This window comes from Aspergillus vadensis (genome assembly GCF_003184925.1).
Source record: "Aspergillus vadensis CBS 113365 unplaced genomic scaffold BO88scaffold_6, whole genome shotgun sequence".
Taxonomy (NCBI): Eukaryota; Fungi; Ascomycota; class Eurotiomycetes; order Eurotiales; family Aspergillaceae; genus Aspergillus; species Aspergillus vadensis.
The window spans coordinates 39,182-63,853 of record NW_020292044.1 but is presented as its reverse complement, the minus strand read 5'-3'; the positions used below and the strand labels follow the sequence as shown (position 1 = coordinate 63,853).

Genomic DNA, 24,672 nt, shown 5'->3' with positions numbered 1-24,672 from the left:
GCGGGTGTTCCCTGCGCCGTTGCATTTGCTTAGTAGAATCACCTCTTGATCACCCAATTGATCGTGACATGACTGTCTAAGATGGCATCAACATTGTGTGGTGATCTCTTGGTCAATATCATTTCCTGAAATCAACCAAAGACGAATTCGCCAAAGGCAGGGATCGAACCTAGGATACTGTTTTTCATCACGTGACTCAGCGGGCAGACCCGGAGTCTGGGTTAGTCAACTATTCTTAGTGTTGCTTCAACCCCTGTTTGTGTGGGGGCGCTTTCTGCAGCTTCACCACCCACCAATGCAGAAACCCGCTCCTATGCCGACCTAGGTCGTCGAACTTATTTTTCACGGAAGCCGGCCTTTCATATTGTAGTAGAACGATGCTCTCAAAATGCAGCGACCTCGATCAATATGTACATCATGAGCAGGACAACAGTTCTAGCATCATATCTCACCCAAGCTACAGTTAGGGCTGACAGGAGTCATCGAAAAGCATCAAGTATCGCCCAATGACACCGGGTGCTACTGATGACATGTTGGCAACTCTACAGTATGCGAATGATACGAACTCCTAAACGACCAAAACTTCCAGCTAACACCATGCTAGGGAACTTCGGTACAGCCAGGAATGCTAACTTGGGGCCGCCCCCAACTCTCACCGTCGCACGCGGGCTTCCATTTGCTCTACCACAACATGACTACGACCGTGCCTTCAACGCAGCCACCCTCCTCTCACATCATATTGGAGGGGAGTGGACATATCCAATGCTACGCATCACTTCGCCTCCACTCATGGAGGCAGGCTGTGTACATCATGCCCCCTTTCGCCCCAACGATATGGCCTTATGCAGGAACCAGATCACCCCCCTAAATCAACCCTCCTTCGTCCTGCGTTTGAAGTTTCTCAAATCATTTTGTTTCTATCGGGGTCAGTCTCTCACTATTCCTCCACCTCTCAACCAGTTCACTGTCTCGCCGTGGGCAACAACATCATGGCATCACGCTCCTTTTCCTCCCAGTCCCTCCTGACCGGCTTCCTCTTGACGCTCATCTCCTCCCGGTTCGCCTCTGCCGACCTCACTCTCGCTTCCAATCCCCAAACTACATCCGCTCCCGTCGAAACCGTCTCCCTCATCGATGCCAGCGGCATCCCCATCACCACTGCCAACGACCCCGCCGACAATGCCTGGGTCATCCCCTTAACCGGACCAGCCAGCGCTCCCACCGGCGCTGCCTGGGGCGCGCAAATCCAATACAACAAGAACCTGGCTGGAGTCCTCCCCGTCGCATTCGGTACTCCCACCACCACCGCCAAACCAACCGCAACAGCGACAGGAAAGGCGTCATCAACAACAACAACAGCAACGTTCGTGTCCGCCGGCTCACCTGGCCAAAAGACCGAAACTCTCGACCTCGAAATTGCGTTCAGCAACACATTTCTCCTATCTCAAGACACAAGTCTAAACATCACCTCCACCACAAACAAAACCAACTCAACAACCATCCCCTCCCTCCCCGTCGGCCTCAACCTCGGCCTCCAAAACAAATGGAACGGCTCCGTCGTACTGGGGGGCAACTACGACTCCAACCGCATCTACGACGAACCCCACTGGCAAACAACCCCCGAAACCAGTGCTGGCAATACCAGCTTTATTGACACCGGCATGCTAGACATCAGCGCTGTCATACTCCAACTCTACACCACCCCCAACGCTACAACCAGCAGCGAAGACGCAGAATACCCTTTCGGTGGTACCAGCGTGCAGGAGACGAGTAAATCGCTCCCCGCCATGCTGGACTTTAATTCTGAGGTCTTGTCCGTGCCGGATGAATCCTGGTGCGCACGGAATATCTCGATCGTGTTTAATCCGGACAGCGAATCGTATCCGATATTTAATATCCCGGTATGGGACGAGCTGGTTCCCAAGGAGAGGTGTCAGGTGAACAGTGGGAAGGTCGTGCTTGGAAGGCCGTTCTTCCAGGCTGCGTACGTTTATGTGAACTCGGCGGGTGATGTGTATTTCAGTTCGATTACTACGGATGATGTGGATGTTGCGACGAAGCCGTTTGATTTGCATGTGCAGCTTTCGGAGGCCGTCAATGGCACTGAGAGTTATGGGGGAGAGAATGGAACGGCGACGGGTTCGGGGAGTGATGCGACGGGGACGTCGGGCGCGGGAAGGTTGGGTGTTGAGGGTCTTTGGGGGATGGTTGTGGGGATGGGGTTTTTGTTTATCTTGTGATGTTGATGGTTCGTTGATATCTTTGTACGATTTTGTGCAGGTGTGTGTTATGATTTTGTAAGATAGTTTCACTTCTTTGGTCTGTTGTTTGACAGGCTGGTTCTACTTGATTGGGTGGGTTGGAGATCTATACCCGTTGATGGCAGCTCGGAGCTATGCTTATTTGTAACGTGAATTGGATTTATGTCATTATCAATCTTTCAAGTAGCCAGCCGGAGTTGGGATAAATTGTTTAGATCAGATTTGAGTAGAGACAAGAGCTGTATCGGCAAGGTAGAACCCCCACGATGATTACACAGGTAGAACACCATCTATCTGATTGCTACATTTACTTTCATTATTTACTCATAAGCGCATAGCTACGTCTGATAACACGGTGACAAACTGCCTTTGATAATCTAACGCTCGAATATGAATCGTAGACAAACACCAGAGACAAACAGATAAAACCACAACACCAGACCACATCGCACCACAACACATCATCACCCAAACCCTTGACTACTAAACACCTACCCTACAGTGGCTGAGCCGCACAGCCATGGTCATCAATGCCTTGGCCATCTGGCTAGCTGAACAGCTCAGACCTGTCAATCTTCGCTTCTTCCACAATTATTCTTATCCGCCGACCCACCACACTAGATCCATCTCACGCACGAAGGATCGTCGCCAATTCCCACGCGTCCAGTCCGTAGACGACCCAACCAATCAGCACCTCCATCTCGACTGCCCTAAAGGCTACCATGTGGATCGGAATAAAACAGACAAGGAACAATCATCATTGTATGGAGCAATCGGATAATGCCCGCCAGGTGCGAAGAGCCTTACCTGCTAGATAGTCCAGTCCAGCTGGGATGCATGAGGCTGAAGACCCTGTCAGCATGAATTATTAATAAGGTATAGGGCGCTCACGCGACGGGCAAATATTTCTTTCTGATCGTTTCGAGAAGTGTAAAGCTGGTTGAGCGCCATTACTTTCTTCAGACTACTGGTCATGGGTTTCGGGCGATTAGGCAGGCATGCCGCTGTCTTTGCGGGGTTAATGCTAGGTGTTTCTGCTATTGATTTTAACATCAACAGCACCGGTATGCGACTTATTCGTTTCTGTATTTACAAGAAGGGTCATTAACACAATCAACAGACACCATCAAATCGGCTTCCACCGTTGAAGTCACCAACCTCCTCAGCACCGCCAACTTCAACGGCACCGTCAACCCCATCTATACCACCTCCTTCCCAGAAGGCATGCTCTACATGTCCCTAATCCCCTACTGGAACGCGACCGGCAACACAACATACAATGAGTTCATCATCTCGCGCATGCACAACCACTCCGAGAGCATCTTCAGCGGCGAATGGGAAGAAATCGACGTCCTGACTAGCGACTTCGTCACTTGGGGTCTTGCTGCCATGGCTGCGTCAGAGGCGGGCTTTCCGGGTAGTCCTACCAACTCGTCATGGCTGAACTGGGCGAAGAAAGTTGCGTACACGATGGAACTGGTAATCAGTCAGGGCTCGATATGCAATGGTGGATTGTATGATGATGAGAGCCAGACGCATGGGACTGAGTTCGATTGGTTCAGCAACGGGGCATATTTCCAGCTTATATCGAGGGTGGCATATGCGAGTGAGGGCGATGATCAAGGGACGTATGCGCAATATGGGGCGAGTGCGTGGTCATGGAGTGAGAAAAATGGCATGGTTAATACCACGGATTGGTCTGTGTATGATCTGGTCTCGAATACGACGGCGAATGCGTCAACTTGTCAGGCTGTGGATACGGCGAGGTGGAGTTTAGCGTATGGGTTATATTTGAGTGGTGCGGCGTATATGTATGAAGCGGTAAGCAACATTATCCCCATTTCCTTTTATTCCCTTTGGGTTAGAAAAAGGTCAGTGTGGAACCATACCTGACAGCAGCAGACCAAATCGGACATATGGATGACACGGACCGAAGGACTCCTCAACAGCACACTAGACACATTCTTCGTCGACGACATCATGGTAGAAGTGGGCTACAGCAGTGCCAGTCTAGGCACTGCCGAGCAGTCCAAGCTATCAGCTTACCCCTTCAAGGGATTCCTGGCACTGTGCCTTGCATCCGTGGCAAACCTAATCCCGGATTTCGCCGGTCGGATTGTGCCGCTCCTAGCAGACACAGCTGTGGCGGTAGCCGAGCAATGCGATGGAACAAGCAACCAGACAGTCTGTGGTTCCGACTGGGGGTCTACTTCGTATAACGGAGACCCTTCGTTCGAGAATACCTGGAATGCCGCCAATATCTTCGCCTCGAAGTTGCTTGCGCCGGACATTTCTAAATCGGGAAATACCTCGAATAGCGGCAATTCCACTACGATTGATAAGACCAACAAAGATAGAAGTGGCATTTCGAATGGCGCAATTGCTGGTGCCGTGGTTGGTGCAGTGGCAGGCGCGGCTTTGATTATCGCGGCAGTCTTGTTCGGTCTGCGGAGTATGAAGCAGAAGAGGATCCCCGTTCCTACAAAGGAGCCGGATGACATTGAGTATGCCAAGAAGGACCCCACGGAACTGGCGCAGGGATCTTACGTCCCGGAGATGGATAATGGAGTCGTGACGGAACTACCGGGGAAGGCTGATGCAAGTTTTCCTCATGAGGTGGATTCAGCGCCGGTGTCTGAGCTTCCAGTCAGAGCTAATACGATGCGTTATGAATTAGCGTGATAGCATTGTTTCGAGCGCTCATGGCTCTATAGCCCATAGTATTAATATAATTATCTTTCCCACAGCTGGCAAAGTCAGACGTGCTTTGTCTTGTGCTATAATTAGTACCCAGACGCCTAGGAATGCCCTGATAAAACCACACATATGTCCAAGATGCAGCCTTCCTACTTCTTTGTGTCCGATGAGATTCAATGGTAAAGTGTAGGACTCATGAAAAACAGAATAAAAATGAGGAAAAGGACAATGTGCAAAATAACGCTAACTTTCAGTCCCACTAGCAAACAAAGTATCAATTATATAAAAGATGAGAATTATATGCATAAGGGTCTCTCTTCTCTGACAAACCCCACCCACTGTACCATCTAATTATGCCCCATTTCTCTACTTTACCCAAAATGCTTCTCGGCGATAATACTCATATCACCTCACTATCATTCAAATATCAGCGCTGATCAACGAATCAAGTAACTCTAGGTGGTATAGAAGGCCAATGAGCAAAGGCAGAGAGGACATACTCCAGCTCCTCAAGGAAATTCGACATGGAATAATAGTGGCCCGAGTCCGCTGGGGGAAGCGTTTCGTAGCCAGTGAAGAAGGTTGACGGTAGCGGTTCGATTGTTTGCTGGCACTGATAGCTTCCATAAAGTCCAGCCTCTTCCAAGAAATAAGGATAGTTGTAGTTGTAGCTGTATTGCGATAATGTGTTTCCGTCACGAGCGTACTGGTATTGTTGTACCTCTTCTTCGAATCGAACGCGGCATTTTCTTCGCTTGTTCCAGTTTTCGCGCGAGCTAAGGATTATCTGCACCATCAAACGTCAGTATTCAGAGGTGAAGTGGTAGATGGTGTCTTTGACTCACACTAGGGACTGAATGGATGGTTATGCTCCAGAACCGGCCAAGTAGCGACTTTCCATCTGTAGAGTCGTTGGAAGTTGGAGCATCTTCTGAAAGTCCCCAAATGCTGGGCTTTCGCTTCAGGGAAGGCTTTCTAGGAGCTTGTGTCGGGGGTGCCTCACTCGGTGTTGGACTGGGGCTTCTGCTAGTCTTTAGTGGACCGTAGAGCCAGGTAATATCGCTGTCTTTGTCCCTACATTGAGTTAGGATGTTACGATTCAGAAACATATTGAAGGGGATGAACTTACCATGAGATAAACGCCGCTGGCATGCGAATAGTTTGCCTGGTAGAAGCCAGCCATGCCCTCCAAAGAGCATTTTCGAATCGACATCTAACAAGACTGTGCTGGTTTATCTGGCGAACATGTTTCCTAGTAGCCCACATCTCATCATACGTCCAGGAATGTGCAAGATAGTCAACATTGACTTTGGCATCCTCTTCAATCCAGAGGTCATCGCGCACAGCCCTTGGTCGGGACATGGTAGCCTCGAGGGGGCTGAGGAATAGGAAACGTGAAATCAAAAGAGGGAAGGTGGCGGGTGGCTATAGAGACTGGGAGTGAATGGTCGTCTCGTCTAAATTAGTCGCGAACTTCAAACACCAGTAGGAGGGTGAGGATGACTGGGCTTAATATACAGAACGGCAAGAATGCAAGCATGCTCTATCTATCTATCAGGCAAATGTCCGGTCTACTCTATCGACACTTCGCTAGCACAGTATCAGTCCCACAATTGATAAGAGCTCTACATGTCATACTTGAGTGTTCCCACTCAGAACACGGGCTAAACCAGACGCGTGAATCTGATATCGAGCCTGATTGGCGAACCAAAATCTACAAAAGGTATATTTGGGGTAGCTCCCCGGTTGCGGAGAGCTGGAAACACGGTGCGCAGAGGAGTTGCAGTGGCCCAGCCGACCGGGACAGCCGAGTTACCGAAGATGGGGAATGGTGGACATGACAGCCGGCGCCACCAGACCCGATGAGGCCGAGTAGGGAAAGAGGAGCTGTAACCATGGGGTGACATCTGGCCTTGTCAAGGGACGCGTCCGGGGCTGTTGGAGTCTCCCAGCCAACCACAAGTTCGCTGGCTGTCCGGAACATTCAGCCGCCCAATCAGCATCCCGGATTCCACATACTACGCCAGAACATCAGAATCTGACTCCTGGCCATGCCCTGAATTATGCTCTCGGCTGCGATATCCTCGATCCGTGGCGACAGCTGGTAGCTCTACTTGAGTGGGGAATCTAGACCTGCCGATGAGCGATATGGGATTCCCGATCTCCTTCCTTAACGAGCCCAGCCCTTCCTGCACAGCCATGAACCACCGTATCGACTACATCGCTACCACTTACCAGCCTAGCATACCATATCTTCCATAAACTCATGATGTCTGCTAAGAAGAATGCTCGGCGTTTTCTCGCTTCGCCTGCGGTTGTCGCCCCCGCCCTATCTCGTAGAGGATCCATATCAGAATTTTTGGCGGGGAATGCCCCAGGTCGTAGATAGGCAGAAAGTATTTGAAGCAAGCAGGTATCTAGCAGAAGTACTTTGCACCCTCCATCACACTCCCCTACTCTATCAAATTAACAAAATGCCTTGGTCCCTTGGAAAGTCCCTAGGCCTAATTGGTCGCGGGCAAGAACCACTCTCCTTCTCTCTTACCGCAAGCCCTACTCTTTGCGCGAACACCCCTTACATCTCAGATCTCAACGCCTCGAGGCTTCTCTCCACACCGGATCGTACCGAAGCAGACGCCCGCTGGACTTACCATACGCAACGAGATTACGAACCTGAAGACAGCTTCAAAGAGCACGCCGTGTTGTGCCTTCCATGTTGTCACCATACCGAAGACAACCAGCCGGGTATGGATGATACTCCTCTGGATAGAAAGGCCCGTAATGCTCTCGACGAGTATTCCAATTCTTTCGATGAATATCGTCTGCTCAAACGGAGGTTATCTACGTTGACGCACTCGCCACGGAGCGAGAAAGCTGCATAACTGTCACAATGTCGTGCAATCAGCTGCGATGCATGCAGTTTCTGGAAGCCATTCAACTGGCCTACTTCATGGCGCCACCATTGATTTGGGTGTTTTGGAAGGAATCTGTAACACTACGCTTATTTTAGAGCAAGTCGCTATATGTAATTTAACTAGCACGAAATGCATGGTCGGACGTTTCGCATTCCTTATCAATGCATGTAACCGCGAAGTAGTTACTACTCTATATAAACTCCATGTAAACCGCTTACAGTACCATTTTCAAAGTAATTTCTATCTGGTACTGTCAACAGTCTACTGGCCTATATGAAAGGTTGTGAGATAAACCGAAGCGCAATTTCTCGGTCGGATCAAATCTAGTGGCAATTCCTTATCAAATGGTACAGATGCAAATACTTTGGCTTTATTGCTATAGATTCTAGAACTGCTGCACGCAGGGCTGGAATGCAACGTAGCTATCTATGTACTGGAAACAGTAGCAGTGGCGAGAGTTTCAGTATTTCGGAAGACTGCCGCTACCCTAATCCATGGCGGCGATCCAGACCTGCCTACGAACCTGTTCTTAGTCAGGCCGCATTGGCCATACTGCATTTCCATGGTCGATGTCAACACGAGATGTCTTTATCGTGCTACAAGCTTTCTACGCGCAATCATCATGATGGCTGTGCATATAGCATTCCTGTCTGATAACACGTATGTATAACACTGGAATACTTGACTAGGCTTATATCATTATTGTTCGCTTCGTAGATACCTCTCTAGACTCTAGTATACTCAATTAGTCGAAACACTCTAGATTCTAGTATACTCAGTCGAGAAAGAACAGGTTTCAATTAGTACTATCATCCCCCAAAATTTCTATATTATTTGACACATCCTCAGAACACCAGGCCATAACTACCAACCATGTCCGCCAGAAATCATCACACCTGCACCTTCATCCAACCTCAAATCCTCCAACACATCAGCACCTCCCCCATCGCCCCCTCCAAAGCCCGACGCGCTGCCTTTCGCACCCTCACTCTCGCCAACGAAATCCACCACACCCGCCTCTCCTCCTCCCCAAACATCTCCCTCACACCGCACGCCCAAGCCCGCGACATCTACGACTGCCGCAACAAGCGCGGTCTCCCAGGCCTTCTCATACGCACCGAATCCTCCTCCGGCCCGACCACCCAAGACGACACCGTAAACCACGTGTACAACAGCTTCGGCATCTTCCTGCACTTTCTCTCTTCCGTGCTGGGCCGTCGATCCATCGACAACGACGGTCTCCGTCTCATCGGGTGTCTCCACTACGACAAGAATCTAGACAATGCGTTCTGGAACGGCCAGGAAATTATCTTTGGCGACGGGGACGGGGTATACTTCTCTGGGTTCCCGAAGAGTCTGAATGTCGTCGTGCATGAGCTGATGCATGGAGTGACGGATCATACGGCCGGGTTGTTGTACGAGGGACAGTCCGGGGCGCTGAGTGAGAGTATCTCGGATGTGTTTGCTTGTGTGGTTGAGCAGTGGTGGAGGGGACAAGGGGTCGAGGAGGCGGATTGGGTGGTTGGTAAGGGGGTTTGTGTTTGGCCGAAGGGGAAGAAAGGTGCTGGTGCTGGTGCTGGTGTTGGTGTTGGTGTTGGTGTTGGGGAGATGGGACTGAGGTCGTTGAAGGCGCCGGGGACGGCGTATGATGATGCTGTCCTTGGGAGTGATGGGCAGCCCCGTCATATGAAGGGGTTTGTGTATACGGAGGATGATAATGGTGGCGTGCATTGCAACTCAGGCATCCCGAATCATGCGTTTTACCTTTGTGCTGTGGGCTTTGGCGGACGGAGTTGGGAAATAGCTGCGGTGGTTTGGTATCGCGCATTAACTGATCCGAGGGTTGAGCCGAATTGTAGCTTTGAGAGGTTTGCGTTTGTGACGGTGGATATTGCGGAGGTGATGTTTGGGGAAGAGGCCGGGGGAGTGGTGAGGAGGGCGTGGGTGGAGGTGGGAGTTGAGGTTAGAGCGGTGTTGTGGACGGTGAAGGATTGATGCTGGCTGCTAGGATTCATGGATTTGGCTATGAATTGAGAAGTCTTTGGGGGTTGTCTTTGGAGTTGTAGCTACCTTTTCCATAATAGACGGTACTAAAAGTACGATACCCATGTTCTACTCCTCTCGCTCCTACTAGGAACTCATTGCTTGTGGGTATCAACAAGGTCTGCCACCCTGATAGCCAGATTCCTTCAAAGGTTGTCTGTAGACAGAAGCATTCTATTGATTCCAGCCTTCCAGATCATAAAGAAAAGCTAAGCAACTTATATGACCATAGAATATATCCACGGCTCGACCGCAGTGTTGTTGTATGGCAGGAGCATAAACGCATGTAGAATACACCTCTCTGGTTCCTACCAATAGCTGCAGTTACCACCTTGTCTGCTTGGTAAACCGTTAGCTTAAGTGGGAAGTAATCTCGCTTCTGCAAAGTATGATAGGGCTGTTAGTCCTTCGAGCAGTACGATAGTATGTCTTTTTCGTATTAGGAAAAACGTGCTAAAACAGGCCGCAGTGAATGATTTCATCTGGGACAGTTTAGGCAATCAAGCACATGGGCTTTCTATACAGGCGGCACATTATGTTTTACCCGGTTGACTACTACCACAATTTGGAGCACTCGCTTAACATCATTATCCGACACTAAAGCACACTTATTGGCTCACATGTTTTTGGAGAGTATTCACTGCCTCACTGCTCAGTGTTTACAACTACGCGTCTCTTTCCTCTCACCTTAGTTTCCCCTCTCTGCTGCAATAGACATATTCACGACCCAGTGAAAGTCAAAGAAGGCTCAGTTTGGTGAGTAGCAGTGTGTAAGGCTGTCTGATAGACTGTCCTTTATCTATCCAGGAGCAACAACCTAATTCAAATCAAAGTAAGTAGAATGAGAAGCTTCACTTTATCCTCATCTCACTTCACCCCTACTCACCTGGATCCTTTGTACAGGCCACGCGTTGCAGAACTACTAGTCCACTCTGAAATCCAAATAGAACTGACTAGGATCATCTGTTCCGAGGTTCAATTCACAAGCGGGTAGAGAATCTTCCTTGCATGGCCTGATGGCAACCCCGAGGAAGGCATCAAATAGGCCGAAGAAACGGACCCTGGTCCGCTGGGACGGTATGTTTCCTATCTCTTCTTCGATAATCCTATCTTGTGGGGATACTCGTTTAACCGAGGCTAACAAGTATAGAAAATTTGAACGAGCTCCTTCTATTGACCGTTCAGTCCGTTTGTAACACAAAGTCTGTCAAAATCCCTTGGGCCGATGTCGCTAGCACCATGGGTCATAATGTGACGGAGGGCGCAATCGTACAGCACCTTGCAAAGCTTCGCAGTCGTCGAGTCTCTGCAGACAAGGCTGTCCCCCCTCCCCTTCGACGTGGTGCTACTGGTATGTCCAAGTCTGCTGAAGAAACACCCACAAAGAGTGTCGCAGACGAGGAACCCAAGCACAAAGCCGGCCCAAGTAAGACCAATGCTTCCGGGCCCCGTGGTAAACCTCGACATCAGCATACATCCTCGGACGAAGAATGGGTCCAAGGAAGACCTCCCAGATCACGAAGACTGCGAAAGAGAAGAAAGTCGGCAGTCAAAGTTGAGGAGAGCTCTTCAGAGTCCGAGAAGAGTGAAAGCGATGACGACGACAAGCGCAGCAGCGTGGCCAGTTCCGATGAGCTTTTGGTTCCTGGTGCAAAATTCCTCGAATACCCCAATGACGCGGAACAACCACAGAGTAGGATCGTGACACTCAAGTATCGTCGCCCTTTCGCGGCCAAGGCGGACAATGCACCCTCCAAATCTCTGGATTTGGCCAACGACACCACTAATGTCAATTCTTCCCTTGTTCTGTCATCCAGGCAACCCAGAATCCCCTTTGCCAACGATCCCGATATGATGGACTTGTTGCCACACGACATACCAAATCGTTATGTGCCCGGGCATACCTCCAATGAACTGCCTGCACTGCCTTCAGAAGAGCATATCTCTTCCGATGACCTGTGGACCACTACACTCGGCCCCCCGCTTCCAACAGGAATGGCCTACTCGGGCTTGAATCCCACTTTCGAAGCGATTGTAAATGACCCTTTAGGATTTTCGCAGGAAGACATCGATAGATATCTCACCTTTGATCCTGGCAGCTATCCGCATATGCCCACCAGTTATACCAGGTCGGACCCGCCATTGAATGACTTTGACATGGATGAGGACATGAGGTGATCAACTTCTTCTTCGAGCTGGTAATTAAAGATGAATCAAGGCCGACAGTCTTTTTCTTTACATACCTTTGCCCTTGCCCTCCTGAAATTTTCGCTTCGATTGAATATTGATAACCTCGAACACATTCTGCAATACTCTCGTTTCATCTCGATATTCTCATTTTTCATTAGTTCATTGCATTGGATTTCATATCGGGTCATTCTGACATGAACGATAATCTTCATGCAATGTTTTCATTTTCATCGCATCACGTTTTTTCTTTCGTCTCTGATATCTCTGACATCTATGATCAACATAATGTATTTATTTCGTATCATTTAGCAACATAAACAATCTTATCGAAGCAATCAGACACGTCTTATCAATAGAGTGTGAAAAGAGCATCAGAGCAGAAGGACAGTACACTATAATTGTCGCCCGGGGTTTATATACTCGAAAAACTGAGATGAATGTAGAAAAGAGGCTATTGATAAACAAGCATTCAATATCCGTGTGTCCAATCAACTATTCCGCCAACCAGGACGCTGCTGCATATCTGTCATTCCTTTCATAAGCGACCGACTGATAGTTCAATTCGACCAGAAAAGTCATGTCATCTCGCTTCTCATTCCCGCATTGGTGTACTCCCTTATCCGTGGTTCCACCAAACAGAACCACTAACTGTATTTCACTTGTTACTGTTGGCCTTTTTCACATAATTAGTCAGTCACGCGCTTCTTCGTTAATTATGCCAATTGGGCAGAACTGTGAGTGTGTGAATTCCGATCCTACAGGGAGTAGTTAGTGGCGAGAAAATGAACCAGAGGAAACAGAGCGGTGGTGCATGGTGCAGATGGCACGGCGTTGTATCCGATGGCTGGCACTACCAAGATTGCATTTACTGGTTGTAAAGCTTAACCATAGGTTCTGTCCTGCTTCTCTAATGAGGTGATGCTGGATTAGTTTGCTATGTTTCCCTCAGGGTGAAGGGTAGAGTATTCACTGGTAAAGTTATACTAACACGCAGGTTGTATAGAAGTCATATAGTGAAATATCTCGTCAGTAACACAGTATCCTTTGCATTACCTACAAAAGAACTATTATAGCTTTCCCTCAAATTACTAGACTTGGTGTTACCTTTCCGGCGTGGTCATCTTCAGTATAGATAAAAGGCACCACTTCGCAACTTCAACTGCAACTACACTATCATCATACCTCTCTCTTCTCTACGTGCACACTACCCGTCTTCCAGATACTCCCTAAACGAATAAATCAATCCATCCATCCATCATGAAATCCATCTTCGTCATCTTCACCATCGGCCTCTTCATCAACCAGGCGTGGACCTGTGGCATACCCGGCACATTCTGCAGCCGCTGGGGTGCTAAAGCATGCGAGTGCAACGGAGGCCACTTGGTACGTGGGATATATCTGAACTCTATTTCATAATGCTAAGTGCTATTCCAGTTGGAATGTCAGGTCACCGTGGCTCCGATGGTGGATGGTCAGGGCGGCGATACCGAGGCGTTCTGGACCAAGATCAGGAACTGTCCTGTGCCGGCTGGTGGCGGGTTGCAGTGTGTTGACGGGGCCTGTACTTCTTGATTGGTTAATCATTGAAGGTATGGTGGGTCAAATGGTTAGGGGTGATATGCTAGGGTGGATGACTGCGGCGGTGGATTGCTGATAGGGGATAGTGGTGGAAGCATTGCAAACGTACGGTCGGAAAGGGAACAGGCGTGCTGGTTCGCTCACAGCTGTGGCCTATAAGGGAGGATATTGCTCCGACTTTGTCGGCGAAGGGTATAAGATAGAGAAATCCACGAAGCGATCTGGTCGCCAATAAGATATTAGTTCTGTTGGGCATGAACACAGCATCAACAGATGCTTTGTCAACTCAACCATTATTGCAAAATCTTCTATGGGCCTTTTTGACTTTGTAAATATGCCCAACAGGAAGACATACACGGTGGCAGGGAAAACTGCCCACAGTGCAGGACACGATCTCATCTCGCATATCGGCGGCTCCGAGGCGAGAGGCGAGAGCTGGACGCTGACGTGGAAAGCTTATTGCATGAGTATAATCGAAGTAGAATCAGTACTCGGCGCTAGAAATACAACCCCGACTTCACCTGATGAGCGATATAGCTGTGTTATTGGTCCATCGTTGCATAATCGGGCTTGGATTTCGTCGAGATCGAAGACTCTGTACGGACGTCTTACAACCGAATGTAGCGGTCTGCAGGTGAGACGTGGTATTTCCTTTTCGCTACGATCCTATGCCTCATCCCTTGCATTAAAGTTAAGCTTAGGGATAGATATGACGAGCTCCCGCATGGACAATGTGTGAGATTATCACAAGCTGAACATTATTGGATTCCGATCGGGTCGGGTCTCCTATCCACCGCTCGACCATTTCAGTGACCGGTGCTCTGCTTGTTAGCTATTTGGTATCATTCCAAGTTACATAGAAACCTCGGCGTGCATTCTGCTATTGAAACTCACTGCACAGGATCTCCGAAATCACCCCCGCGATTTGGGGGATTCCCCACCTTTCGGGACGAATGACATGCCAATCCTGCCTCGATGTCCGTCAGCTCTAATGCCGGAGCGAAGCTCTAAACCATTCAAATGACTCATGACAGCCGATAACAGAAGCTGCAGCCAAGATACCAGATCTGACATAACCGAAGAGCTACTGAGCAATTCATATATACGACATCTCCCACCCTATCTCAACCCATCATCCAACCTATCCTCCACCATGGACCCTTCAACCAACCCCCACCCCCGATTCGGATGGATCGGTAAGAACCCATCATCCCCCGCTAAGTATATACAGAGTACTAAATTCTCAGGTCTCGGCTCAATGGGCCAAGCCATGGCCCTGAACCTCCAAGCCCATCTCTCACACATCAACGCCCCATCTCTGAAATTCTACAATCGAACCGCAGCTCGTGGACTCCCCGTCCATGAGATTGGAGGTGTGCAGTACACCAACATCCCCGACCTCATCGTCAACACCGAAATCTGCTTCATCGCCGTGACTGATGACACTGCTGTTCGATCAATCATCGACACCATCACAACAGTAGACCCAGAGCATCTACGCCAGAAACTCATCGTCGATACTACGACCGTCCATCCAGACACGTCTGCCTGGGCAAAACAACGTCTTGGAGAACATGGAGCAATCTACCTCGCATCACCGGTATTTGGAGCCACGCCAACCGCGCAAGAAGGCAAGCTATTGTTTGTGGTTGCGGGCGCGGATGAGGCCGTGCAGCGGGTGGAGCCGTACATTGTGGGTATTATGGGGAGGAAGATGATGAGGTTGGGCGAGGATGTTACGAGGTCTACGTTGTTGAAGTGTACAGGGTGAGTTCTAGTGATCCTAGCTATCAACTCATATTTGTCTGACTGATGACAGGAACTTCCTCATCGGCGGCATGATGGAGCTTGTCGCCGAAGCACAAGTGTTGGCAGAAAAGTCCGGTCTCGGTAGCGATGTTCTCGAAGGGTTGCTTGAAGAGCAATATGGTCCTCTTCTCGCCTCTATGTCGAAGAGGATGACCGGAGGATTCTATCTGCCTGAACGGGGTCAGCGACCGTGGTCAGATGTGAATTTGGCCATTAAGGATGTCTCGTTGGGGGTGAGTTGTGCCGAGGGCGCGGGAACCGATTTGCCCGTGGCACGGGTGGTTTTGGATCATCTCCGGGCGGCACGGGGGTATGGAGAGGAGAATGGACGCGCGTTAGATTCATCGTCTATGTATGGGGTGTTGAGGGAGCGTGCGGGGCTTGCGTTTGAGTCGGAGAGGGTGAAGCAGAGGGATGCTGGGGGGAAGTGATTGAGCTGTGGGGGAGGATGGTCCGGAGTTATATATATCGTTAGTGGCTCTTCCGAAGAGCAGAGAACAATCCATGCATGGCGCATTTCTACGACGAAAAATGCTCAAAAACATTCGAAATAATGCATAAAGCATTTATAATGCGTTTAACAACCATATTTTGCTACAAAATATATAGAACCGACGCAAAAAGAAAGTTCTGCATCCAGATGTACGGGAAAAAAAAAACAAAAAGAAACGTCAGCGACAGGACTCGAACCTGTGCGGGCGAACCCAATAGATTTCTAGTCTATCGCCTTAACCACTCGGCCACACTGACTAATTGTTGAAGAATGGCGCGACTTAATACCTTAAGAGCTACTGTTGCAGCAGAAGCACTCACCCAATAATCCAAATGAATCATCAATCAAACGAGAGTCATCATTTCATATCATGATGATTATCAAACACAGATACTTCCCCCTTCCCCCAATTACCCGGCTATACAATATTTGCATCAAATTTTACAACAAGTAACCCACTTCACCAAATCCCTCGCGTACATCCAGCTGGGATACAAACAGCAATACACCCCCACCACGGCCGTAATCACCACCGCGGACAATCTACTACATCCACTACTACCACCACTACTCATCCGGCAGCAGGTCGTCGCTTTGGTCTGTTCCTATACAACCCATCAGTATCCCTCTTTCATATCATTACCGAACCAAGAATATGTAGGAAACCCACCTTGACTAGGATTATACGGCCTAAAAGACTGCGACCTGTCGGGTGGCGCCTTCGAACCCGACTGCTGCTGCTGTTGCGATTGCTGCTGCGATTCACCCGTATCAGCGTGATGAGCCCGACGGTTCAGTTCTTCCCATCTGCCTCCGGAGCTGAGGTCATCGACTTTCTCGACGAGCTGTGAGCCGGTGAGGTGGTATGCGCCGGAGGGTCTGCGTTCGCTGGTCATTGTGGTATCTTTCTTTGTTTCTTAATTTCTTGTGATGGTGATATTGATAATCGTTTCAGATGAGATAAGAATAATTATGGAATGTGATGAGGGTGGAGGCGACTTATATTATAGCTTTAGTGGAGTATGACATCGTGGGGGAGGGGGGAAGCGGGGAAGACGAACCGTGGTTGTGGCGATCCTTGAAGAGGTGTTATTGGGAGATGGGGTGCGGGTGACGCCCCCGAACATGTGGGTGCCAATCATCGGGGCTGCTTGTTACGCGGATATTGCATCAGATATTATTCATCTTATTCATGGAGGGACTATTGTTTGCGGGACGGTTTGGTTTGGTCGGTTGGTTGGTTGGTGATTGGGTAGGATAGGGTAGGGTTAGTGGTGGGTGGTAGCGAGTATGCTGGAGTAGTGAGTGGGATTGTCGCTCAAACAGACTATTATACACTGGATTTGAATTGGCGCTAATCATGAGATTGATGATTGCATTGCAGATTTGCTGCTTGTGGCATAAGCTATGGATGGGGAATTCAATAGGTAACTGTCCCTGGCTTAGCCACATGCAGCATATGCTTCTCACCCAAAAGAATCAAGTATAGATCTAGCAATTTGCATTTCACTGCACCTTTTCTATTTCTAGTTATTCATTAGTTTACATCTCTTATTATATACTTTTTACTGTCCTTAGCTCGCTTATTTCTCGACAACCCGAAGAGACAAAGATATCGATGATCACTCATCTACCAAGCCAAAGGAACAGACCAAAGCATGATGATCACTCCATAAGGGTTCATCGTGAGAAGATCCGCTTATCGGTTTCGGCTCTATTATCTTAATGTCATGCGGCTGCAGCCCAAGTATACCTATTCTGTCAAGCCGGTTAGGAGGGAATGGTTGCTTGCCATCTAGGCCCCAAGTGAAGCCAGGTTCTTCAGGCCGAAGAGTTACCCAAGCATCCACCAAGCCGTTCTTTTCTAGAAGGCCGTTGTCTTCATCGAGGACAGGATTGAAGTCACCTGCGACTAGTCCTTGACCTGCGACCCGAAGGAGAGATGTAACGATAGATACCTGCTTGGGTCTGTGGGAAGGCTTGATTGGCAGAGAGTCTAGGTGAACATTTACTAGACGTATCCGTGTCGGTCTAGAATCCTTAGGCGAAGGGACAAAGATATCACAGCAGAGAGCATCCCTAGCAAAGTGACTAGGGAACTTCACCCTCCAAATTGGTCCTATGGCGGCGTTTGTCGTGAAGCGTGCCTTAGACAGTAGGGTCATTACCGCAAACGATTGACCGCCCCATGATGTGTCGTCACATTCGCTCGAAAGCCAGAGCTCGCGAATCCGCTCGTCTTTCAAGATTTGCTGGAGGGCTGGCTTTGACACTTCTTGGAGGAATATGATATGCACGCGGGGATCTAACCCGATAATACATGTGATTATTTCTGTAACGCGTTTCTCGGTCTGAGGAGACGTTGCATCAATATTCCATGTCAGAAGGACAAGCCTTGAGGTATCGGCACCCCCAGCTGGGTCTGCTGGTGTATTTGTATCGATGTCGGAGCCAGTGGCAATCCAACCCTGGACAGGATCAAAGGTATGCCAGGACTGAAACTTTGGGGAGGCATAGGCCCCAGATGGGAGTGGTGTTCCGTGTTTCCAAGACAGGAAGCTCGTTTGGGCACGTGTGAAGATTTCCATATCTTGGATGGAATGGGTGCTGAATGTACTCAGCAGTGATGAGGGAGTTGGAAACTACCTGGGAAGCCAGGGGTGCCTAATACAGCAGGGGACAGTGACCTCTTGCGCAGATTGATGATTATAACAATAGCCGACCAACCATGGTCGATTGATCCTCGCCAGTTACCTAATACACTGGGTATCTGTATGAGGCCTAACTACTTAAGCTATGAGTCCTACTGTGCACTCGCAGTAGGAGCACTCGGATTCGTCACATGCGGCAACAGCACCCCACAGTGCTCCTGATACGGCAGCGAAGATACCTGCGGCCCCGGGTACTGCAAAGACGCAACCCTTGGACTAGTCACCGTAAATTGCGGCCACTCGAAGCCAAAGAAGAAGTCAATCGTCGAATCATACGATCGTGCCTTCAAGTACGCCGGATCGACGTTCGGGTTCCCGGTCCGGGCAAAAGCACCCCACATATCCTGGATCGCGTTGGTGTAGTAAATATCCTCGGGTACACGCACTGGCTGGTCAAAGATATAGTATGTGCCAAAGACCTCGTATAGATCGCTGCTGTGGCAGCGGTAGTATGGAGTATCTGGCTTTCCTACGGGGAAGGTACACAGGTCGTAAAAGTCATAGTAGCTGAGTGCGTAGCCTCGGTTGTGGATGTAGAACCAGTGGGACTTGAAGGCCCAGGAGGCGGCTGCGACCCATTGAAGGAGTGTGCCGTCGCAGTATAGTTGGCCTTCGGTACCGAGGTGGACTGAGGCGTTGTAGACCGAGGTGTAGGTTGTGCTGCCGTTGTAGACCGTGTTGTTGGTGATTGCGTAGAGCCCTGAGTTGAGGGCGGCCTCTGCTTGGGCTTCGTTGATAGCGGCGTCGCTGATGAGGATCTCTAACGCCTCGCTGAAGTTGCTCATGCTAGGCCAGAGAGTTGTGGTTGCGAGCGACTGGTATTCCTCCAGCATGTTGCCCGTTAGCACGTTGACGGAATTGATGTACTGTGCTCCGAGTGCATATCGAGCTTGAGTGTAGTCGGCTGAGTAGTGACCGTCGATGACGGTGTACCAACTGATACTATTGTTGCTAATATCAAGCAGGGTCTCTGCGGACAAGGATCGCAAGCAGGAAGCCCGTTGTGTGGCTGTGCCGTTACAGAATTTCTCAATGTAGGGTAGGGCGTAAGCTGCAGCGACTTCGGCAGTAGCGACATTTGACTTTCCGGACTGGACGATACCATTTTGAAAGAGGTCTTCACCAATAATTGCGGGACATGTAATCAGATCATTGACTGATGATCCACCGGCGGATTGACCGAAGATTGTCACGTTCTTCGGATTGCCCCCAAATCCAGCGATGTGTTGCCTAACCCAGCGCAATGCTTGGATCTTATCGGTCATCATGTAGTTGCCATTGAGCTCGCCATCATTGAGAGCTAAAAGACCGAATATATTGACCCGGTACTGGGTTTCAATTAACCATAGGAATAGTGGTAACGGGGATAGGCGCATACATTAAACGAGACAACCACAACATCCGAGCGAGACGCAAGACTAGCTCCATCAAAAGTGGAGTCAGCGGCCGAGCCTTGAGTATCACCACCACCATAGATCCAAACCATAACGGGCTTCCCGCTGTGAGGATCCAAGGAGTCGGCTGACGGGATATGTGGCGTCCAGATGTTGAGAAATAGACAGTCCTCACTATTTCCCCAGGGGTCTGACAAGTAAGCACCCATGTTAAGATGTCTGGGTGGATAACTTACTCAGGCCATACGAGTTACCATCGAAGTAACCAAACTGCAAACAGGCCGGTCCGTAACTCGTGGCGTTCACATACGGAATAGTATGATTCCACGGCTGCGCCGGTTGGAATCGTAGATTCCCCGTCGGGGGCTGAGCAAAGCGAATGCCAGCGAAGCGAAATGCCATGTGGTCCCTCATGCCCTCGAAAGTCGTACCGTTGTAGGTGACATTCACATGGGGGAAAGCAGAGTAATCCGTATCTACTTTGTCAACGAGAGGGGCGCTGTTGGTGCACAAAAACGGGAGATTGGAGGTCGAATTCGTGCTGCTTTGAACAACACCGCGCCACGATGTTGGGGAGGAGGAAGAGCATGATGACCAGAACAGCTGATCAGTAGTGATCCTGCCGAGGTATCGCTGGTAACTGAATAAGTTCTCAAAGTTGGCGAATTCGTCACAGCTCAGCAATGTCTCATTCTGTGCTGTGCACACCGCATTGGCATCAGCATAACTCGAGGCCGTGTTGATGAATAGGGCGCTAGGCTTGGTTCCATGAGATGTCCAGTTGCCGTCATTCTCGAAGAACACTGTCGTGTCATCACTTCGCGAGTCACTTGCAGCTCGAGCAATGGTCGGCACGCTTGTGGCAACGGCCGCTGCAATAAATACAGCTGGTGCCACCAGCACATTAAGAGAAACAAACATCCTGCTGTCCCACTAAGCAATGAAGTTCATGGCTAAGGATCAGTCAAACTGGGTTCAACGGCAGACATTGAAGATTTATAGCCCAGAGGTATCTTGCTTTAGCCAGTATGTTAGACCGGTATCAGGCTATTTGCTCTTGGGATCCGTTGTATCCGAGCCATTCGCGCCATCATTGCCTTATCTGCAGGGTGGAACTGACCCGATCTTACTCAAGCACAATGCGGGGAAGGGGAGGGAAAAGGTGGAGATGGGATGAAATATTGAGTGCACCGTGCGCCAGTTTGCTGTGTGGGGGTGAAGGCATACCCACCCGAGCCCACATCTACAATATTCTGATAGGCTCGGTTCGCTATTATCCTTCAGGGACTCAGACCTGTCAATGGGCTGCTTGCTGTTAACATCCCGATCAAGGCAAGACTCCGCAGGGGCCAATGCAGACTAGAAATCTTGGTTTGCTTGATTTGTGAAGACGTAATGTCGTAAGATCACGAGGTGGATGTGCTATTCCAGCCGAATTTACCATCATCTTCGTAATACTAGCTACAGGAAGGTCTTGAAGACATGAGGAATCAACCCAATAATCGACACCGGAAATGTATGACATATATAAGCGTCTACTCCGGGCATTTGGGCCTTTTTCTCATCATACAAATATGTCGGTATTATCATCAGTAATCAATCGGAGTGAATCCATGGGCAATCTTCCAAGCACCAGTGACTGGATCACGCTCATTCCGCAAATAATGCATGAAGCTTTGATCACGATACGGGCTCCACCTTGCGATTTCTTCTTCCGTTGTTCCTGGAGGGAAGCCGTCTTGGACACGGAAGAGATTTATGGGTCTAATGCGTGCCTCTTCTGGGACGAGTTCTGTGACTGCTGTCCCGGCATCTACATCCGAATCCACCGAGTATGGACTTGAGACAAATTCCAGTCCTGGGGTGCTGGGCTGACTTCCGAGATCCGAACCGACTATGCTGCTGCCAAAGTCCTGACAATATGGGTTTCGCATTTGGTTCGTCGGGTCCGGCAGTCCTTCAGATGACTTCATAGCCACTGCGCACACTTCCTCTATTGTTATGATTGTGTGCGACCACCTTGCCCCAGTAATAACCTTGTAGAATGCCTGCACTGCCGGTGCTTGATCTGCTAGGCTTAATGCCATTTGTCGAAGCTTGGGTTCTCGGCATCTCAGACTAGTGAACCACAGGGGAATCGAGATGCCAAGTTCGAGCGAAAGTGGAGGTTGAGACCCGTCTGATCTAGCCGAAGCACCCAGCGCGACCTGAGACTGATCCACTATGTTCTGGAATTGCGGAAGGTATGCGTCGTTTGCGGTCTCCAACTGACATGTGGAAGTCCCGATCATTACGTATAGCATCTCGTGATAAGCGAAAAGGAGGGCGCCAGTGCTTATTTGCTGCTGTGATAAAGACCCTTTCATGTGCAAGGTTTCCATCATGTCCGTGAACGCAGCGTGCCACACCTTGAGTCTACTAAGTAGAGCGCGGCGTTGGTTGATCAACTCGCGAGGTGGGTGAAATCCTTCAGGATTCAGGAAATATGGCAGGCAGACACGCTGAAAGAGCTGAGCCTCTGCAAGCAAGAGAACGAGGGCTTCGCGAGCAGACTTGAGGGAGGAAAACCCCTGTGTCAAGGTCTGCTCAGCGTCGGGTAGCAAAGCGCCGACCGGAACAGCGGAAAAATTGAGCGCCGTTGCCCCAAGACGAATAAAGATCGGGACGATGATGTCCTCCAACCATGCAGTTTTGGATGACGATATGACCCCCGAAGCGATCTGAGCACGCAATGTGACGATGAGCTGTACGCCTTGACAATAGAGCAGCGTAGCTTGCGCTGCACCACCCTGAAAACCTTCAATGCACATGAAGAGTATACAGCTGACCAGTCCGACCAGGACATCCCCGTCGCCGCGGTCCAGTCGCTGACGGACTTGGGACATTGAGCGGGAATACCAGCTGATGGCGTCGCGGTGGTACTGATTAAGGAGAACGACATCTCTCTGGCGTTGAAAGGCTATATCTGGACATGGCTCTGGGCTTTCAAACAGGGTGCTTAGGGAGATGATGGCATCCCACACGGCAGGTTCGCTGCGGCATATTTGGGGAACGATGGTACTCCAGAAGTCAACTTCTAGACCCCCGCCGATGAACAGGGCAATATGTTGAAAGTAAAAGGCAAATGCGCGACGCTCCTTCCAGACTGTATCCGGCGCTGAGGACAGTGGTTTGTCGAGGATTGAAAAGGTGGCAGGTGTGGATGAAAACGTGCCTAGATTTGGGCCTTCATATTCGCATTTACGGCCTGTCTTGCTGCATCGAAGACAACTTGGCTTTTCCTGCCCACACTTGACTCTCCGAGCCCTGGAGATGATATCTGTAAGCTTATGTCGTGGGGATATAGTCTCAAAGCACCTACTTGCAGGTTTTGCAACCCCGCCTCGATCTCAGGGGACCAATTACCGTATCCCTCACATGGGTGGAGGGAGAAAGACGCATAATGCCAGCATTATCCTCGAGGTCAATCAATGTAATGATGCATAGCAGACATGTTAGCAGCACGGAAGAGAACAACCGAGAGACTTAATGAGAGAAGGAATGTTGAAATGGCGGCGATGACTGTTTCATGATGAGGCGATAAACGGCCCTGACACGTGAGTGGCTGATTCATGAGGAATCAGTCACGTGGTGCTTGGCTAGGAAAGAAACATGAGGCTACACCGCATGCAGTTAGTCTGACAGTCGTGCTGATGGAAAATAGGGGCAGATTAAAGATATCAGATTATACCAATTTGATGTTTATCTTATCAAAGATTAGGTGTTCGTAGGGTAAAACTTCCACTGGGGGTCAAAGCCGTAGAGTTCTGGTCAACCTTGGTTGGAGCCCATTTCGTGTCCCGGCATTACTTTCCTCGTCTTACGAGCGGCTTTTGCTTCTTCATGGCCCGTGTCGTCGTTGCCTTGTCTCTTTTTCTTTGCTCAGCGACTTAACATTCTTTCTGTTCTGTTCTCCCCCTATTTCTAGCCTGCCTCGCAGCAGTCCTCTCCACCAGGTGAATGTGCAAGTAAATCTGCAGGTTACATTATGGCGGAGTAATCAGTAATGTGAATGAATCAGATTATTACTATGGGAGCAATGAGGGCACAAACTGAGAAGCAAGTCAAGACACAACGCGATCGCATGACTCTAATCGGACTCTACTTGACTGCCGTGTGTGCACCTCTCCTTTCAGTTGCCGTATCTTTCATTAAAAAGGGCTATATATGCTTGAATGTCTATCACGGACCAAGAATCCAATGCCTAGAGGATAGTCAGTATCCGAAACCAGTAGAGGTTCCCGCTCAGACGGCAGAGAGTCGAGCGAACAGGTCAGATGAGGATAAAATGGCCGCTATGCCCACCTATACGAGCACAAGACCTGTGCGATGACCTCATCAGCTCTGTACGACCCAAGGAAAGGGTAAGATTACCCGCCTCGACAGAAGAAGAATTTTTGCCCGCATTCGTTGGACCAGCCCCAATTAGACTCTCAAGGATGTCATGCAACCATCCACCCACCAATCATTCGACGTGGGCGGTTCGTCCCGGGCACTCGATGCGGGGAAATCCGGGGTACATTATAGTCATTCCAGACCGGG

At 49.6% G+C, this 24,672-nt stretch overlaps 11 protein-coding genes and 1 non-coding gene across 12 annotated transcripts; 7 read left to right on the top strand and 5 right to left on the bottom strand.

Moving 5' to 3' along the window:
- Positions 1 to 555: 555 nt before the first annotated feature.
- On the top strand, positions 556 to 2,240 carry BO88DRAFT_442378 (uncharacterized protein; the record flags this gene model as incomplete). The annotated part of the gene is made up of 2 exons (XM_025709950.1): positions 556 to 882; positions 1,017 to 2,240. The coding sequence occupies 2 exons, from the start codon at positions 556 to 558 to the stop codon at positions 2,238 to 2,240; spliced, it is 1,551 nt and encodes a 516-aa protein (XP_025564714.1).
- Positions 2,241 to 3,234: 994 nt separating this feature from the next.
- BO88DRAFT_478918 (glycoside hydrolase family 76 protein) lies at positions 3,235 to 4,943 on the top strand (the record flags this gene model as incomplete). The annotated part of the gene is made up of 3 exons (XM_025712040.1): positions 3,235 to 3,291; positions 3,321 to 4,082; positions 4,164 to 4,943. The coding sequence occupies 3 exons, from the start codon at positions 3,235 to 3,237 to the stop codon at positions 4,941 to 4,943; spliced, it is 1,599 nt and encodes a 532-aa protein (XP_025564713.1).
- A 350-nt stretch (positions 4,944 to 5,293) lies between these two features.
- Positions 5,294 to 6,456, bottom strand: BO88DRAFT_403176 (uncharacterized protein). The gene is made up of 3 exons (XM_025706302.1): positions 6,088 to 6,456; positions 5,804 to 6,032; positions 5,294 to 5,745 (listed from the first exon to the last, which is right to left on the bottom strand). The coding sequence occupies exons 1-3, from the start codon at positions 6,318 to 6,320 to the stop codon at positions 5,404 to 5,406; spliced, it is 804 nt and encodes a 267-aa protein (XP_025564712.1). The 5' UTR covers positions 6,321 to 6,456; the 3' UTR covers positions 5,294 to 5,403.
- A 917-nt stretch (positions 6,457 to 7,373) lies between these two features.
- BO88DRAFT_403175 (uncharacterized protein) lies at positions 7,374 to 8,016 on the top strand. Its single transcript, XM_025706301.1, has one exon. It carries the CDS (start codon positions 7,433 to 7,435, stop codon positions 7,838 to 7,840), a length of 408 nt encoding a protein of 135 aa, XP_025564711.1. The 5' UTR covers positions 7,374 to 7,432; the 3' UTR covers positions 7,841 to 8,016.
- A 616-nt stretch (positions 8,017 to 8,632) lies between these two features.
- BO88DRAFT_241897 (M4 family metallopeptidase) lies at positions 8,633 to 9,936 on the top strand. Its single transcript, XM_025702145.1, has one exon. The coding sequence runs from the start codon at positions 8,747 to 8,749 to the stop codon at positions 9,866 to 9,868; it is 1,122 nt and encodes a 373-aa protein (XP_025564710.1). The 5' UTR covers positions 8,633 to 8,746; the 3' UTR covers positions 9,869 to 9,936.
- A 996-nt stretch (positions 9,937 to 10,932) lies between these two features.
- Positions 10,933 to 12,235, top strand: BO88DRAFT_478912 (uncharacterized protein; the record flags this gene model as incomplete). Its single annotated transcript, XM_025712039.1, has 2 exons — positions 10,933 to 10,993; positions 11,067 to 12,235. The coding sequence occupies 2 exons, from the start codon at positions 10,933 to 10,935 to the stop codon at positions 12,092 to 12,094; spliced, it is 1,089 nt and encodes a 362-aa protein (XP_025564709.1). The 3' UTR covers positions 12,095 to 12,235.
- A 1,128-nt stretch (positions 12,236 to 13,363) lies between these two features.
- BO88DRAFT_423723 (uncharacterized protein) lies at positions 13,364 to 13,678 on the top strand (the record flags this gene model as incomplete). Its single annotated transcript, XM_025708671.1, has 2 exons — positions 13,364 to 13,489; positions 13,541 to 13,678. 2 exons carry the CDS (start codon positions 13,364 to 13,366, stop codon positions 13,676 to 13,678), a joined length of 264 nt encoding a protein of 87 aa, XP_025564708.1.
- Positions 13,679 to 14,590: 912 nt separating this feature from the next.
- On the top strand, positions 14,591 to 15,994 carry BO88DRAFT_403174 (NAD(P)-dependent oxidoreductase). The gene is made up of 3 exons (XM_025706300.1): positions 14,591 to 14,880; positions 14,932 to 15,451; positions 15,504 to 15,994. The coding sequence occupies exons 1-3, from the start codon at positions 14,838 to 14,840 to the stop codon at positions 15,922 to 15,924; spliced, it is 984 nt and encodes a 327-aa protein (XP_025564707.1). The 5' UTR covers positions 14,591 to 14,837; the 3' UTR covers positions 15,925 to 15,994.
- A 168-nt stretch (positions 15,995 to 16,162) lies between these two features.
- BO88DRAFT_t79 lies at positions 16,163 to 16,243 on the bottom strand. Its single transcript has one exon. It is a non-coding gene; the product is annotated as a tRNA-Ser (tRNA).
- A 145-nt stretch (positions 16,244 to 16,388) lies between these two features.
- Positions 16,389 to 17,020, bottom strand: BO88DRAFT_403173 (uncharacterized protein). The gene is made up of 2 exons (XM_025706299.1): positions 16,657 to 17,020; positions 16,389 to 16,591 (listed from the first exon to the last, which is right to left on the bottom strand). The coding sequence occupies exons 1-2, from the start codon at positions 16,880 to 16,882 to the stop codon at positions 16,554 to 16,556; spliced, it is 264 nt and encodes an 87-aa protein (XP_025564706.1). The 5' UTR covers positions 16,883 to 17,020; the 3' UTR covers positions 16,389 to 16,553.
- A 379-nt stretch (positions 17,021 to 17,399) lies between these two features.
- On the bottom strand, positions 17,400 to 21,012 carry BO88DRAFT_442372 (alpha/beta-hydrolase; the record flags this gene model as incomplete). The annotated part of the gene is made up of 6 exons (XM_025709949.1): positions 17,400 to 18,628; positions 18,700 to 18,748; positions 18,794 to 18,855; positions 18,877 to 20,025; positions 20,076 to 20,310; positions 20,339 to 21,012. 6 exons carry the CDS (start codon positions 21,010 to 21,012, stop codon positions 17,609 to 17,611), a joined length of 3,189 nt encoding a protein of 1,062 aa, XP_025564705.1. The 3' UTR covers positions 17,400 to 17,608.
- Positions 21,013 to 21,467: 455 nt separating this feature from the next.
- On the bottom strand, positions 21,468 to 23,640 carry BO88DRAFT_486336 (Zn(II)2Cys6 transcription factor domain-containing protein). The gene is made up of 2 exons (XM_025712435.1): positions 23,453 to 23,640; positions 21,468 to 23,397 (listed from the first exon to the last, which is right to left on the bottom strand). The coding sequence occupies exons 1-2, from the start codon at positions 23,530 to 23,532 to the stop codon at positions 21,681 to 21,683; spliced, it is 1,797 nt and encodes a 598-aa protein (XP_025564704.1). The 5' UTR covers positions 23,533 to 23,640; the 3' UTR covers positions 21,468 to 21,680.
- Between the last annotated feature and the right edge of the window lie 1,032 nt (positions 23,641 to 24,672).

Excerpts from the sequence above, each read along its gene's own strand:
- BO88DRAFT_486336 (XM_025712435.1), bottom strand. The coding sequence starts at position 23,532 with ATGCGTCTTTCTCCCTCCACCCATGTGAGGGATACGGTAATTGGTCCC. Across the intron at positions 23,398-23,452 it reads CGGGGTTGCAAAACCTGCAA|GGCTCGGAGAGTCAAGTGTG; the intron begins GTAGGTGCTTTG and ends TATCATCTCCAG.
- BO88DRAFT_403176 (XM_025706302.1), bottom strand. The coding sequence starts at position 6,320 with ATGTCCCGACCAAGGGCTGTGCGCGATGACCTCTGGATTGAAGAGGAT. Across the intron at positions 6,033-6,087 it reads CCAGCGGCGTTTATCTCATG|GGACAAAGACAGCGATATTA; the intron begins GTAAGTTCATCC and ends AACTCAATGTAG. Across the intron at positions 5,746-5,803 it reads CCATCCATTCAGTCCCTAGT|ATAATCCTTAGCTCGCGCGA; the intron begins GTGAGTCAAAGA and ends TTGATGGTGCAG.
- BO88DRAFT_403173 (XM_025706299.1), bottom strand. The coding sequence starts at position 16,882 with ATGACCAGCGAACGCAGACCCTCCGGCGCATACCACCTCACCGGCTCA. Across the intron at positions 16,592-16,656 it reads GCCGTATAATCCTAGTCAAG|GAACAGACCAAAGCGACGAC; the intron begins GTGGGTTTCCTA and ends TGGGTTGTATAG.
- BO88DRAFT_403174 (XM_025706300.1), top strand. The coding sequence starts at position 14,838 with ATGGACCCTTCAACCAACCCCCACCCCCGATTCGGATGGATCG. Across the intron at positions 14,881-14,931 it reads CCCCCGATTCGGATGGATCG|GTCTCGGCTCAATGGGCCAA; the intron begins GTAAGAACCCAT and ends CTAAATTCTCAG. Across the intron at positions 15,452-15,503 it reads ACGTTGTTGAAGTGTACAGG|GAACTTCCTCATCGGCGGCA; the intron begins GTGAGTTCTAGT and ends GACTGATGACAG.
- BO88DRAFT_403175 (XM_025706301.1), top strand. The coding sequence starts at position 7,433 with ATGCCTTGGTCCCTTGGAAAGTCCCTAGGCCTAATTGGTCGCGGGCAA.
- BO88DRAFT_241897 (XM_025702145.1), top strand. The coding sequence starts at position 8,747 with ATGTCCGCCAGAAATCATCACACCTGCACCTTCATCCAACCTCAAATC.